Below are 16,511 nucleotides of genomic sequence, written 5' to 3'. Positions count from 1 at the left end.
AGATAACCAGGGTGCCAAAGCAGGACATCACCACAGCGATGCGCCTGACATGTGGAAATGGCAGGTTGACAGTGACAAGTAAAAAAAAAGAAGAAGAAGAAGAAGAAGCTTACATTCAATGAAAAGCACAGAGTGGCTATTGGCAGGTGATGTGGCAGTATCTTGACATGGGTTCAGACATGCCTCCAGCAGTTACACTTGAGGAAACGATCCAGCCACGCCACAAAAGAGCCTACAACCCTCACTGATCTTGTCATTCCAGAGCTTTGCAAGATGACCAGGAGCTACAACAGCAGCGGATACATCTGAGCTTTTTCTGCTTCGTGACTGGACCTGATGTTGTCAGTCGATGGCCATCTTCAGTTTAAGAAAGGAGACGGATATGATGCATTTCAAGCATGATTCAAGTTTGGGATAAAAGGCGAGGAAAAGCAAGAGCAAAAGAGTGAAATAAACTAGGAGTCTAGATTCCACATAATTGATCAATATTAAATAAGTAAATAACTACACAGAGGAAATTATTTGGGGAAAGCAATAAACACAGCCGCCAATGAAAAACACTTGATCATTATTATTACTGATGCTGATTACAAGTATGTGGCAAGTAAATGCCAAACAGTATCGGCAGTTCATAATGATGTCTTCCTGTTTGCCTTCAGTCCTTTGAAAATGCCTGGTCTCTTGTCATTTAGCGTGCTTGTTTTTGGGGCATAGTTTTTAAATTGTTAATGAGTTTAGCTTGGAAAATAGAAAGTTTGAACAACTAATGAATTTGCCTTTGAAAATGACTCGATGAAAATGGACTGAGCTGTACAAATGGGCAGATGCTGTGAAAGTCTTGCCGTCATACACAGTGGCGGTTGAAGAAATGTATGTGCTCACAAAGCTTTTGGTCAGTTTGAAAATTTCAGCAAGTTTCCTTGGCAACCAGCAAGGGTGCACTGCTCCTTGGCACACCCTGAGAGTAACTGGCTGGATGATATGCAAATGTAAGGAAACAGAAGCTAAAGTGAAGAAGGGGAAGGCTAAGAGGCAGGATGAACCTGTCCTGTAGAACAGAAACATCTCCTCCCTTAAAGCCTGTGTAAAATGCACACAGTGAGCTTATGGTGTGTCTACTGACTGCAGACATTGCTGGCGCACCTGTCTGATGTGGTTGTTAAGATGCAGGAAGTCCTCTGTGTCGTGCTGCTGTGGTCTTACACGGAGGGATGCAGAGAAATACATTGTACGTTTTAAAATGCAGCGTGTGTAAGAGAGACTGAGGCAGACAGAGTTTGGCTTAGAGAAGGCTGCTGAAGAATCTGTTTGCAGCATAACCTGTTTCTAAGCACTGGACGTTTGTTGGTGTGTGTGTGTGTCTGTGTGTGTCGTGCACTGTGCATTGTGTGCATTTTGTATGTCTACGTTTCTTAGATGAATTTCCATGAGTGCCTCAAAACCTTTGTAAACAATTTCCATTCAGGGTCAAAGCTCTTTGTCAGCAGTGCTGCTGCAAGAGCTCTTTCAGCTCCAGTTGGGGTTCTGTGTGTAACAAGTTAACAGATTATCGCTGAAGTAATGATAACGCCACATTCTCATGATGAAATCTACCGGTTTTCCCCCCTGAGATTGACAGGCGTTCAGGAAAGTTTCTCGGTCACCCGGTGCCAGTGAGGGAGAGTTTGCTGCTCGAACGAGGCCAAATGGTGAATGTGAAGTGTCCACTGACCAGTGATTACAGCCTGCTAGCTCTTTACAGATTCAGGTCCAGGGTTCTCTGCAGATGAAAGATAAGGTTCCTCTGAGTCTTAGCATTTAAAGCTGCTCAATTTGAAGCTGTTAGAGCCCCCCCCCCCCCCAGCTGGTTTCCTATACACATACAGACTGACCCTCTTCCCTCTTTTACAGTAGTATTGTCTCTGTCTATTCCTCACTTCCTCAGATTGCACTCTTCTCTTTACCAGTGAAACCAGAGAAGACGATACTGTAAATTTCAGTCTGTTGAACTTTTTTAACCAACCTGCCATAATTATATGCAACATTCGCTTGCAGACAGAAAACATGAACAATAGCAACTCTTAGATTCTGATCCACTTGCCAGCCATGATATTTGTTACCCACATCTTTAATAATTTACTGCCTCTGGTCTCAGCAGACTGTGAAATGGTAACAAGGTCCGTATGGCCCTCTTTGTCATATTTTTTTGTGTAATTACAGCAGTTTTTGCTGTCTTTGTAGATGATAATTTCTTTGTTGGGGACTGCCCTGTACGATAAAATAGGCATTAAAACCCCTTCCTGTCACTGAGATTCATGTTGTACTGATGCCATAGCACTCAGCAGATTACCCACACACCTTCGCTTTCTGATCTACTTTACTTGACAACATGCCAATTTAACACAAATTAAACTCAACTATTCGTATCAAATGGACGGCATGAATCACGCACCATTGTCCATAATTAGGGAAAGTCCAGCCTCAGCATTTTCTGTGTGAATAGAGTGTGTTCACAGTGTCTTTCAAGGTGTCTGAATCTTGATGGTAGCCCATTTATCCGACTTAATTGAATCAATGCTGCCCCCTCCACCCCCCTTGTCTCAGGGGTATAAGATGTTAATAGCTCAGATGTAAACCCTTGGGTGGTATGTTCATTTTATGTTGTGGGATTTGGAGATTGAGTAGAAAGTCCACAGTGGATATTAGGGATGGGAAAATATCCATGCACTTAAAGTACTGGGATCCCGTTTTTTTTTTTTTTTCTAACAATTCTTCTAGCAGTTCTTCTATTCCTGGAAAAAAAAGTTATATATATGGATTGATAGACATAGATAGATAGATATATGTATATACAATGCTAACACATAATGGGAATTAAAATTAATGCAAAACGTAGCTTTGTGGTAATATTATCTTAACAAACAATCCATTTTTCTTCACACATTAACATTAACTTTAAAGCTGCAGTAGGTAAAGATGGAGAAGAAAGCAGACTTAACCTGAAAATTTGAACAGCACACGTTCCACGTCACTCCCCCTCCCTCTCCGCTGCACTCGTGCCCTGCCTCCAAGCCCCTCCTCCCTGCAGCGTCTGCGCGGCTGCCGTGACAACCAGTAACGTTAGCCTTAGCATTGGAAACAAGCTAACTCTGCCCAACCTCTACATCACAGTTGCTAACATACTGTACGCGCTGCAGAGTGTTACTGTAACGATCACCATATTGGTTATTTGTTGTCTTAGCCGTATATGCTGTTGTTGGTAGCGGCGGTATGGGCGGTTCCTCCTTTGCGGGTGGCTGTTAGTCCACCATAGCTTTCTCTAGCCCCCTGACGCCGCTCACAGAGCTGTTTGATTGAGCGGCAGCCTGCAGCATGAGCGGAGGGAGGGGGCGGTTCACAGTGTGTGTGAGTAGTGATTGACAGATGTCAGACACTCCCGCAGACGCTCCTCTGGCTCTGATTGGTTGTTTTGTGTTGGCGCGGTGGATCAGGGCAAATTGCAATAGGAGCAGTAGGTGGGACCAATGGAGCCGTTTTTTTTTTTTCACAGGTTACATGTTTCATGTACTGCTGTCTGGGCATAGGGACAGTTTTAGCAAATATGACAAAAAATGACTTTTATACAAGTTACATACTGCAGCTTTAAATGATGCCTGCTCATACTTACAGGCATATATTTCCTCTGCTCTGTGGAAAAAAACGAATAGCTGCTGACTTCGCATTGCTAACTCTCTCTGCTACTCCACAGCATAAACACTGCCTACAGCAACTCAGAATTCCTAATGGGTTTGAAACAGCACCGCTAGGTGGAGACATTGTGCGCCAGGAGAGGGCAGCATAAGAGTTTAATCAAAAAGTATTTTATTTACCACTTTTATATTCAGTAAAGCAATACTCCTGAAATAACTGGCATGAGGTGACTGACTTACATGTGATGTACGTTGATTTTGGAAATATGATATACAGTCTCTAAAATTGTATAATTCAACTTTCTTCTATGATCTTGTGTTAAGGAAGTGAACAGAAATTGCAATAAATGGTAATATTGAATCCCAGTACTTGTAGAATTGCAATACTTAAGAATCACAATGTTGAATCAGCACCCAAGTGTCGTGATAGTACTGATTTGGGAGCTAAGCATGCAGTCCCAGCCCGAGTGTTCTGACCCACAGTTAGTTTCCTATACCCACTAAAGCTTAAGATTAAAGAGAGAGAGGTTTGTTCATGGTATTTAGTTGATAACATCTCAAATCAAACAGATTCTGTGTTTACCGTTAAGAGTGAGCTCAGCTGTTGTATGTGATTACCAAAAGGGGTCACAGTGATGAGAGGATTAGAAAAAGATGGCTTTTGTTTGTTGTTAGCATATTTTACTGACGCAAGAAGGATACTTACAAGGGCATTTTATTTGAAATTGACAGGCTGCTTCCAACAAGCTGCATTATGTCACTTTTAAAGTGTTCTAGTCACAGAACCAGTTGTACTCAACCAAACCTCAAAAGAAAAAACAGAACAGGAAATAAGAAATAGACATATGTGACATACGGGCTCCTTAGAAACTTTCAAAACTGTCTTTATTAAAAAGTAGCTCTTGCCTTTTCAGCACTTTGAAAAAATGAGATTGAATGATTTGGCAAGGGTCCACTGCTCAGCTCTTTAGCATATAGCTAACAAGGCTAAACAAGAAGGAAAGGACTTGTGCAAATTATTGGCACACCATACTTACTGCAAGTGACTGTGTCGGCAGTCTAAGCACCAGTGAGCACCTAACAAACTTGAGTTTGGGCCAGTGTAACATTTAATTACACCGCCCCAAACTGTGACTGATTTCCATTCTCCATTCTAATTTGCCACATCATGTAAGGAACTCCGTTTGTAAGACAGCAGCTCTTTTCCCACTTCACACACTTGTCGTGACAAATTTCAGCAGCGTAACCTCAAGGTTAAGGAAGCTGTTCTGTTTCCAACAGACTAATGGCCAAGTTTATTCCACTTATACACTCAGCTGACACCCTTTGTCAGCCATTAAAAAAAGATGCTGCTCACTTTGTTCGTTAATGGTTTAAGTCACAGCACAAAATCTTGTGAAACCATTCGCAAAAAAAGCAGAGGGATATGTTCAGCATTGATTAATGCAGTTACTGATGAAAATGCCTATCAGTTGTTCTTTGTGTGTGCACTGCACAGCTGTCTGATGTAAAATTGCATTCCCAGTCCTCTGATTAACACTGAATGTCACGTGTAGCCTGATGCCTCTGATGCCATGTTTAATATCACATGGTGTTTGTCTTCTGCTCCGCTCAGGTTCTCCTCTGACAAGAGAATAAGATGAGCTTTCCCTGGCTTAAACTTTCTGAAATTATGTTTAGTTGATTGCTGCCTGAACTTGTACATTATTGAAAGCTGAAGTTGCAGCTGTTTTGGATCCAGAATGGGCAGATTGACCATTTCATCACTGAATCAGATAAGAAAATATGTCTTTGTAAGACTTCTTCAAAACTGTACAACAGATCCATGTAGTTAGAAACACGACAAGATTGTGGATACAAGGGGTTAAATGTGGTTGCTTTTTGAAAATATATTGTTGATCTAACATCTTTGTTTCTTTAACAGATTTGTTAGCAGCACATTGAGATAAAGATATTGTAGAGAGAGAGAGAGACAGAAGCAGAGAGGAACAGATTCAGTGAGGTGATGACAGAAAGAGACCAAGAGCAAGTCATTCACATGTCAGCCACTAACATGTGCTACGTCCTGCGGCTCATCTATTATAAATTGCTGCTTTAACTGTGCTATAAAATATGGAGGGTTGAGGGATGAAACAGTAGTAGTTTATATCCCCGTTGCTGAGTCTACTCCTGCAGGATCCTCAGGTTGAGAGAGAGAAACATATGCACCTGTTATCTTCTTGGATCGTGGCCAAACAGAAGGAAACCCAAGAGCAAAGAGCCAGGGGAGGATGTGAGGAGGAGACAGAGGCAGTTTATTTAATCTGTCGGTCAAATAAACCAAGCTTGTCCATAGTTGATTGCGAGCACAATGAGCATACGTATATCTTATGGTGCTGTCTGCTGGCAGAACTCTCATCCACTGTGTGGCCCAGTGGACAAGGGAGCAAACACATGTTAGCTATACTAGTGATCCTTTAGGGCATTGGTTAGGACTCTTAACTCTGCCCACATCCAGTCGGAGGCTCAGCACCGTTAATTAGTGCATATGTCATCTGGGCAGCGACAGCCAGAGGTCTTGGGAGATGGAGACAGGGTTGTGTGAGAGTCATTACACTCCATCATCTCAGCACTCCTCTCTTTTTCCTTCACTCCACTTCACCACTACGCTTCACTCTCCTTTCTCTTCTCTGTCGATGCATCACTTCTTGCTAAAAGGCAACAACAATGCCCTGTCTCTCTCTATTGTGACTGGATGCCATCTGTGCCTTTAGAGATATTACAGTCATGTCCTTCTCCATGCATCATCCCTGCTTGCATAATCACAAACAAACACTCGCAAACAATACATCTTAATTAGTAAGGTGCTTTTGGGCCGTGTTTTGAATTCAGATGTGGAGTGATGTAATGCGTGTTTGTTTCCACTTAGTTGATCTGTTTGCACTTACTTGAACTTGTGTTCACACGGGCTTCCTCTAAAATTCCCTGAGTGTAGTGCATTTGCGTCATTTCCGCCACACCGAGAACAGAGTACACTAATTGTTTTCATTAGTGTGCATGCAGAACGTCAGGTGGGACTTGTTAATCAGTTGGTGCAACTAGTCAAGAACTTTTTTTTTTCCATTAGTGCAGTTCCTCACGTCTCGTCCCTTGAAGCATACCTGCAAAGTCATCTGGGCCCGCACACAGTTGCCTCTTGCTTATACAGCAGTTTTCCATTCACCTCGCATATTCTAAAGTCCTGTTTTCTTCTGTCAACAGACTGTAGAATTATAAGAAGACGAATTATAAGGCATAAGGAGACACGAACACTTTTAAACCTAGTTAGCTTTACCCTCCAGATTCCCAGTGATCCATGTACAGCTTTAGGCCATTTAATATAGTGATTAATTGAGAACACGCGGCCTTCTCTGTCTTCCTTCACGCTTCCTGTGTTCATTGTCCCACAACGCTTCACAAGTGTAACCTACAGTTTGTCTCTCATCTCCTCCCTCAAGCCCCTACTCTCCTGTCCAATCATCCTTCACTTATGTCTCTAATTTAAGCAGACAAAAGATCAAGGCTTGGCCTTTTGATGAAAGAGTGTGAAGACAAGAGGGAGACTGAAGAATGTTATACCCCGCGGTGTCTGATCTCAACCAGAGTGTGAATGAGTTTGACATGCAGGGACATCGATAAACACACAAGGCCACACTGGCTGCACATGTAAACAAACCGGAATGCACCCAACGCATGCACTTTGGCACAAAAACGTGATTCAGCGTTTCTCATGAAAAATTCAAGTGTTGTGACCAGCTGCTGTATCTTAGTCTTCTACTCCAATATACTCTTATCTTGAACTAAAAAGCCCCTCCAGCTCTCCTTAGCTCTTATTTTTCCATCATCTTCCAAGATCATTGTAGTGTTTTAGGAGTGTTACAGTAAAAATGCTGTATGGCTCTGATGCTTTCACGGACTGTGTAGAATTCAAGTAAGTTCATGAGTATATCATCCATTATATAGAGTCTAGGGCTGCAAGTAATGATTATTTTCATTATCAGTTCATCTGAAAATCATTTGAATTCCCCAGAATCCAAGGTAATGTCCTGTTTTATGTGACCAACAGTCCAAAGCACAAGATGTTAAATTTATATCATATATGACAACAAAAAGCAGCAAATTCTCACATCTGAAGAGCTGGAACCAGCACGTCTCCTGCGCTTTGCTGGAAAAATAACAACCATTATTCGATTGCCAAAATAGTTGATAATTGATTAATTGTTTCAGCTCTAAAACAATCTATCAATAGTATGTTTGCATACATACTTGAATATGATAGAACAGTAACAGCGGACAACATTTACACTGAAAAATCTTACATCTCAGCACGTACCTGATTCTCCCGTTGTGTCCGGTCTCCTTCTTGCTTGGGGCTTTCTGTGGAATTGTTATGCTCTGTAAGCACAGGGTCAGGATCAGGGCTTTATAGTAGGAGAATGTAGTTACACATGGTAGAACATTGCATGCTAGAGAGGATGATCTCTCCCCAACCATTTCAGTCAAGATCTGCCCAGGCTGACACACATGCACGTGTATTTACTTTTGCACTTCTGTGTTTTCAGGCAGCAAGATGCGACCACTGATTCTGTCTGCGGCATGGTGCGACGCTGCTACTGCAGCTACAGGCTACACATGACATGATTAAGCTAATTAAACAGAAACAGAAACATTGTTTATTAGCCCAGACCAGATAATTAAACTTTGCAGCTGATGTTGCTCCATAACCATTTTGTTTAAACTGATTTGTTTGTACACTGCTGGTGAAGAATTCTATGCAGTAATGGCTTCTCCAAACCTTTCCACACTGTCTTCTTGGACATTTCCCAGTGAACGTGTTGCAAACTATCAGGTGCAGGAAATGTTGAGCACCTCTCACACAACTCACACTGTTCACAATTCAAAATTCATCACGATTCAAATGAAACTTATTTTCTTATAAGACTCGACATCCTCAGGAACATTCTCAGGACTACCTGTTCCTCTTCATCCAAAAACATTTGGTAATTGGGGATTAGAGCTGCATGGTCTGCCTTCCTCCCTCCACAGGACTGATGACAGTAACGCTTCATTTATAATGTCCAAAATGCTTTTTTAAAAGCAGTGTGATGTGATACAGCTGCAGTTTATAACAATCTGTGGTATCACTAGTTTAAGTGATTCTCTGATCAATCATTCGCTCTACCACCGCTTTGTATTTGTCAGAAGTCAAAAATGTCTTGACTTAGTGTACCAGCATAGCTATAAGAATGGCATCCTCATCTAAAATGTCAATAGATGTGGTTATCCTCATTGTAATCCTGATTGACATTGCATGGCCTTTCCATATCTGGTGTAGGCAGTGTGGAAATACTGCATATGTAGCACACACACACACACACACACACACACACACGTACAGAGTTGGATATACTCAATAACTGCACACTATCCTGCTCGGCGTTACAGGCATTTTTTCACTACCCTGCTCTTTCTCTCTCTCAGTCTCTGATTCAGCCACTCAATTTGTTTGTCGTCTTTCTACTGCACTCATGCTCTTTCTTTCCCTTTCATGCTTTGAATTTTATATCCAGTCTGGCTGGCTCTGCATTGCAGTTTAAAGTCACGACTGGGCAGAGGGAGAGATTCATTCATAGCCTTTATTTAGACCTCTGGGACACTTTGAGGGAAGACCCTTGTTTTCAGCGGCACCAAGGAACCACAGCAAAGCAGTGAAGGACCTGTTCATTCATTCAGCGTGTGTGCATCAGTGTGTGTATGTGTGTGTTTGTGTGGAGGACAGAAACAAAAGGATATAGGAGAATGCAGGGAGAACAACAATCATACAACTTGCATTTGGGGAACAAATGAAATCAGTGTTCTACCGTCGGTGGAATGCTCTTGACTCCATCCACCAGATTTATTCGGTTAATTCGTGAATTTTTGATGTTAATTTGGTGTCAGGAATGACTGCCCAACCTTCCAACCTTGTTTGTTACGTGATACTTATTATTCTGGACTTGTCCTTATTGTCCTTACACTTTTTAAATCAGTATGGATTATGATGCACCAGCTAGAAAATCTTCACTAACCATCTTCACTGCACCCCTGTGTCCTTTGATTGATTCATTCCTCATTCCTCACATCACTTTCTGTCACTTTTGGCTTGAACAGTGGACTTACTGTCCAGGTTGGTGGTGTTTATTTTGGCTCTAACTCATTAAATATTCATTGCGAAATATTTATGACTATGATTTGCTGTTTGTTGTTCTAGATGATAGAAAACCTTTGATCAGTGTGAATGAAGACAAGGCCAAAATAATTGACTTCTAGAGTTCATGAGGACAGCATGGACTGATATGGTGATTGCCTCCTCTGCCTGATCCACTGAACCCTTACAGACTTCAGATGACACAACCTGCATGCTCAGATTGGATTAGTGAGTGGAAGTGGGTGCGAGAGCCCAAAATGCTGAACGCTGGGACGTCACTTTGTAACACTGAGGACTGAGGCATTCCTGTGGCCATTTCAGCAACTTGCTTGACAGTTCCAGTGCCAGGAGTGACAGATGGTGAGGCGCAGTGATCGCCTCAGATAGAGTGGCTCAAAAGTGAGCTGTGTAAACTGAGCCTTCAGTGGAATTATTGTACCCACTTTAAGATCCCGGTGAGGCAGAATCATCAAACAACCGTCAAGTGACCGCGGAGCACAGTGTCACAGGAGTTTGAAGATGTTCACCCAGAAAGGTTTAAAGATTGGGTTGTTCGTATCCGAAACATAGCAACAAGTGTGAACTGATTAGATTTTGATGGTCATAGGTCAAAGGTATTTTTACCCATAACTCAAGACAAAAGTCTGATGAGATAAAATAGGAAGTGATGACATTTGTATCCCAAAGGTCAGCTTCACTGTAGCATCATGATGTTCTGCTGAAACACTCAGTGACACTAATCTTGGGTCTCCACCTTTGAAACTGTGGTGATTGTACAGGTCTAGATCAGCTGTGCTGCCACATTGAAAATGAGCGTGAAGCATCCATGCTTTAAAATGTGTTGCTTCTTTGCAGCAACATCCATATTTAAAGCCTTGTTGTCCACCTCGAACTCACTGGTTCTGCTGATACTGAGCATCAGGTGACTGTTGTCGCTCATGTGATGAAGCTCTCCATCAGTCCTCTGTGAGAATAGTCTCTAAGTGAAGACAGCATGTTTCTCACTGGAATCATACATGTGAGCTCCTTTTCACCAAAAAATACACTTAATACCTTTTTTAAAATTCCTTCCAAGTCTCCCTTCTTATATTATATGAGTCTGGATAGACATGGGTGCTCAGTGCAGCTTGACTGGTTGGCAAGGGCAAACACCTGCGAGGCAGTAATTCTAGTTTAATTATAAAGCCTTATGTTGTCAGCCTATTTGCCTACAATACAGATCAATAACAGGCAGTAATTTGCTTTCAGCCAGGCGTGATGGAAGTTTTTAATTTCTCTTCGATATAAAATGTATTAAATACCACTCGGTTATAAGCTCATTCAATATTAAGCTTAAAGTTTACACCTTGCATTGTGCCGCACGTGTTCTTTAGCCAGATTAAGAAGCTACATAAAAATTACAGTGCATTTTATAACATGGTGTTAATTGAGTCTAAGAAAATCTGTCATAAATGTTGAATCAATCTAGTACAATGGTGCAGTGTGTCTGCCTCCTCTTGATTTTAAAGTTAGAGATAAGCTGGTGCTAAATATGGTAATTACACTCGTCGGATTTAGCATTAAGCACCGAAGTAGTTCTTTTATGAAACAGTGATTAGGGTTATGCCCTTTAATCAAGGTTTTACTGCTGATGCTTTTGCCAAAACTGTCGGCGGTGTACAAACAGGTGGGATGAGATGCTGGCAGCAGAGGAGACGTGATGTCAGTGAACAAGTGGACAGCACGTCTTATGAGATGTGAGGTGTCAGGGTTTCGTTCCAACGTCGGTCGTGTTTTTTACGTGGCTTCAAGCAAACGCAGTCTACAACAAACGGGCAAAGAGACACAGTCAAACAAAGGTTAACAAGGACAAGCAATTCACACACACTCAAGGATCCACTATTACATAAGCGCACATCTTGAGCTGCCACCTTGAGAACTTAAGTCAAGGTTATTAAGTTACAAACTACAATGTGGCTGGTAAGAAAAATAGAAAGTCACCCTTTAGAGTGTGACACAGCTTGAAAATGCAGTGCAGACATGCATTGTAGCAACGCTGTCTCCTAGAAATATGTTTATGTGCTACTAATGTGCATTCATAATTACATTGTTTTGACAGTGTAATCGCTGTGTGAATTATGTTAGAGAAAACACTTCTTTGATTGAATGAAACACTACATTTGTGTACCGTGCTGCAGGAGCAGGGAGGTGGGCGGGGGGGGGGGACTGTGCAGGACTGTGACGCCAGAATCCAGCCTTCGTGTCCAGACTCCTGTTTGTGGTTGGGTTTAGGCAACAGAAGCACTTTGGGGGAGAATCCTTAGGGGAAATAGTCCCTTTCCTTTCCTCTTTGATGCTCTCCGTTGTTTTGAGTCATCTTCTTTGCTGATAAGCGACGAGCAGAGGCAGACTCTCTGTATAACAGTATTTTATTAAAAGTTGTATGAGAGGCCCAGCGGACTGACTGCGAGTCAGGCTGACATTACAGCAGTGGCCCAAAACTGCTCTTTTCTTGCACATTGACTTTATGTCATAGTATTTCTTTCTGTCATCAACAGCCTGTAGTTCTTTGCATCTGAAGGTCTGTGCAGAGAGACCAAGGTGGAAGCAGAGATGCACATTTTCTGATGATGCTGTGTAGTGAGTGAAATACTGTACCCTCTGCTCAGTGTTATAACAGTGACCAGACTTAAACCCTGGAGGTTATGTTCAGAGCCAGCATTAAATGGTAGATGATGTTCTTGTTTTTTTTTGTTTTTTTTTTTATCTTTTAACTTTGTGTAATTACTTAGTCACTCTTGAAAGTGACTTTGCTCGCTCTGAGCGTTTTCGGAGCTCAGTTTCTCTGAAGTCCTACACGAGGTTAATGCTGTAACATACAAGGACGTTTTGCCATGAGTGAGCTTGTTTTATGGATATTGCAATGGCTTTTGTTTTTGAGGGGATCTTTTCAAGGGCTCACCTCTAGCAACTTGTTTGTGGCGAAAGCAGCGAGAAAGAAGATGGAAATCTTGCTGGAAAACAACAATCTGAAGCAGATACTCAGTGAACATTTATCTTAAAGATGCCTGACAAAATTGACAAAGAAAGAAATAAAGGCACAATAGAAGAGCCAATTCCATCCCATTGTGTGTTAAGATGACATTTGAATATATATCCTTCCATGCATTTGTTTTGTGTTTGTGTTCGTTCTATCTCCCCGTTTTGACAAGACTTCCCCAAGAGGCCTCCTTAATCTGAAACCCTCTGTCTATCCAACCCTCGGTTTAATGAAAAAGACAACCTTTGCCAAAGTGAAGATGCAGCATTTCAAAGCTATGTTTGATGTAGACAGTGACAGTACATTAGAAAAGCAGCTGGTGGAGGATGGAGTGTGGACATATTGCTGCCCCGTGGTGTCTTTATGTGCAAACACAGTTTTAAACCACTGTAATTTTGTGCATAAGCCTGAAGATTATGTACAAAAAAACCAGCATGGGCAAAACCAGAAAAGTGGTATCACAGTACGTCTGACTGTTTGAAGAACAGGCCGAGTATCAGCAGAAGCCTCAATGTCCAAAAGCGGGTGTGTTCTGTTGAGAGCACAGTTTTGATCACAGCTTAGTTATAGATTGATCTCATTTTATTATTGAGCTGCTTGTAGCACAACCTTTTTTTACCTTCTGTAAACTTAAGTAGCCAAAGGCAGAGTGCAGGAGTTGTGTGCAGTGTATTGCCAATCGGTAGAATTTCCACTGCAATCAGACCAACTCAAACAGAGACCTCCCAACAGAATGGTAAATCATCAGAGTGTTTATGGTGTGCAGTAAATAGCACTGGCGTTTTGCAGGCTGGAGATACATTTTAGTAATGGCTGGATTTGATGGCCTGACACATACAGACGACACCTCATAAGCTCAGGTTTCATTAAGACGTTTAAGTCTGGAAACGACCACTTCTCAAACAGATTTAGCCCAATCAGATACTTATCAATCAATCAGTGAACGTTTAAATGATAGCATGACTCTCTGGCTCAAGCACTTCCAACATCATTATCGAGCACTAGTCTGAAGGAGGTAACTGTCGATCATCTGCCTCCTGTTTTATCAGTAGGATTGATCATGTCATGGTGAACAGCACTTCTATTGTTGCAGTATTTTTCCCTTGAATTGCTTTAGGCTGATACCACTGTAGGAGCCATAAATGTGTATTTATGTTGTTTATTAATTGTATTAGCGACTCATACCTTTTTAATTGTAGTTGGTACATGGGTGTGGTTTGACATCACTTACCTGTAGTCAGCCTACGACTTATTCACACTGACTTTCACTGTTAGTAGTCACCGTAACCACGTGTGATCTAATGGATACCGTGCTGAACAAGAGCCACTCACCCTGTGCTACTGACATCCGTTTAAGAGTTTTACGAGAGGTAGCAGTGACAGTTGGCCCTTACCTGCACTCTAATCTTCAAGAGAAGCTCACCTGCTTCTGGATGTGTATCAGACACATTGAAATGTCTCGTGTTCAACTGCTGCTGAAGGGACCCTGTCTTGATCCCTCCATTGATTTCCAAGAAGCATCAGGTCAACTTTTAGGAAATGCTCGATAGAAATAATATTTCTGACTAGTGCGTCAGGTCCTACTGAGCGCACCATCCTGTGTCAGTAGACTATTTTTGGACCTGCCCTCAACTGGTTGGTCCCCATCTGAGCACTTTGTTTTTTGTATAATTTAACTTCAGCTGCTAAGATCAAATGTGATATTTGATCTTAGCAGCTTCCCACTTTGGGAACATATTTCTTCATTTACCATCCCAACATCCCTTTTCACATGTATCACATCCATCCAGATAATGCAGATGCTCATTCAATCCCAGTGACATCAACTGATTACCATGCACAGCTGTTTGGGTACTTTAAGACTGGATGTCCCACACTATTCAGCTGTTCACTCAGACAAATAGAGATCCGGATGATTGGACCTGAGCACCTCTCCCATCAAATACTGCCACTCCTTCCTCCCTCACCCTCTTTTGTTTGGAGCAACATACAGAGACATGTTCAGTCATGTTTTTTTCTGTTTAAAGTCAGAATTCTATCTCTTGGTAATACTGTGAGACCTTTGCATGGTTTCATGCTTTTGCACCTACAGCCACTGTAAGGATTTTCACATGGATTCACTGATGTTTCAGTCAGAGCTGCCTGTGTGTGCCTGCGTCTGGGCATCTGCATGTGGTAGTCAGACCAGTCGTGTGCGATTTCTCGACACTTGTGTCTGAGTGTCAGGAACAGAGTGGTGCTGAACAGGATAGAGTTGAGGTTCCGAATCGATGTTGCAGGCAGCGTTGATTGATTTATTACTTGTGGGTTTTGCACACTCCCTCTCACTCACTCTCTTTCTGCTCTGTCTCTGCTGTCTGTAGCTCAGGCTCCACAATGTGGTAACAAGAGGGAAGTGCTCTGGCTAACCACAGTAGGCATAGTCCTTTACACTCTGAGCAGAATGGAATGCAGTGTAGTAATCTATTATGAGTGATCTAATGTAGCAAGATACACCCAGTATGTGAGATTCAGGTAACAGTTAACCCACCTTTAACTAATTTGTTAATATCAGTGGATTATGGAAAAGAGACTAAGGTTGTACAGTATCTTAGAGGAGGATTTCTCTATCTCTCTCTCTCTCTCACACACACACACACACACACACACACACACACACACACACACACACACACACATTATTAGAGCACAGAATTTAACCAAATGGATTCTGTTTTCCACTTTTTTTTTGCCATGGACATCCATACCTGTGAAGTGTTTCATTTATAACTGCAGACAGAGTTGCTGCAGCTGTTGGTGTAGCAGTTACATATTGCCCAGCTTAATTTTCAGAGCATGAATAATGCACACTCACATGTAGACTAGAAGTTGTGCTGCTGAAAAATGGATCCCAGAAGAGTGTTTTTTCCAAGAGCTTTTGCTTATGCTATGGTTTTGTTTTCTTTAGGATGGTAACTAGCACTTGCTCTTTGGATGACCTTTTGTGAAAAGTAATGGATAATGGTGAAATGTGACCAGAACTATGTGAATTGTTTATTATAATAAAAGGCCTTGCTTCTCCCCCACACATGACATTTGAAGTTCAATAAATGCCTTTCTGATGAAATAGATCCGATTTGATATTCGAACACACTTTTCAGCACCCAAATGTTATATTTATGTGAATCAGTAAAATATCACTCCTAGTTTTACTTAAACGATGTGCAGTCTGTGATATTAAGAAAAAGGACATACACTTAACCTTCTCCCCTCTTTTGTCTCTGCAGAAATGTATGAAATTCAATGTGGACGCTCCTATCTGGCTCTCCAAGCAGCGGATCCTGTGTACTCTCAACCAGAGCCTGAAGGATGTACTCAACTATGGCCTGTTCCAGCCGGCTTACAATGGCAAGGCTGGCAAGTTTCTGGATGAGGAGAGACAGCTAAGGGAATACCCCTTCCCATCCATCGCCCCTGTACCTTACCTGGAGGTGGGTATGAATCATGTGTATGTATGAGCCTTATGGAGTGTTTGCAGGAGAGAGTAAGAGTTGGAACCATACATAACACCATACACCATACATAAATATGTACCCTGTCATCCTCCACATAATGGTTATAGAGGTGGGAAAAATCTTCA

The 16,511-nt window shown here is 41.9% G+C and overlaps 1 protein-coding gene across 4 annotated transcripts in view; it reads left to right on the top strand.

The window, feature by feature from the left end:
• shank3a (SH3 and multiple ankyrin repeat domains 3a) overlaps positions 1-16,511 on the top strand; it is a 140,236-nt gene that overhangs the window by 12,124 nt on the left and 111,601 nt on the right. For all 4 annotated transcript variants that reach the window (XR_013077283.1, XM_076733438.1, XM_076733439.1 and 1 more), the window contains exon 2: positions 16,159-16,362. Coding sequence is in view for 3 of the 4 variants with exons in the window: in XM_076733438.1 (XP_076589553.1) it covers positions 16,159-16,362 (204 nt within the window). In the remaining variant the exon portion in view is untranslated. The remainder of the gene's footprint in view (positions 1-16,158; positions 16,363-16,511) is intronic.

This window comes from Chaetodon auriga, chromosome 6 (assembly GCF_051107435.1).
Source record: "Chaetodon auriga isolate fChaAug3 chromosome 6, fChaAug3.hap1, whole genome shotgun sequence".
NCBI classification, from domain to species: domain Eukaryota; kingdom Metazoa; phylum Chordata; class Actinopteri; order Chaetodontiformes; family Chaetodontidae; genus Chaetodon; species Chaetodon auriga.
The sequence above is the reverse complement of the archived record's forward strand: the minus strand, read 5'-3'. Positions and strand labels throughout refer to the sequence as shown.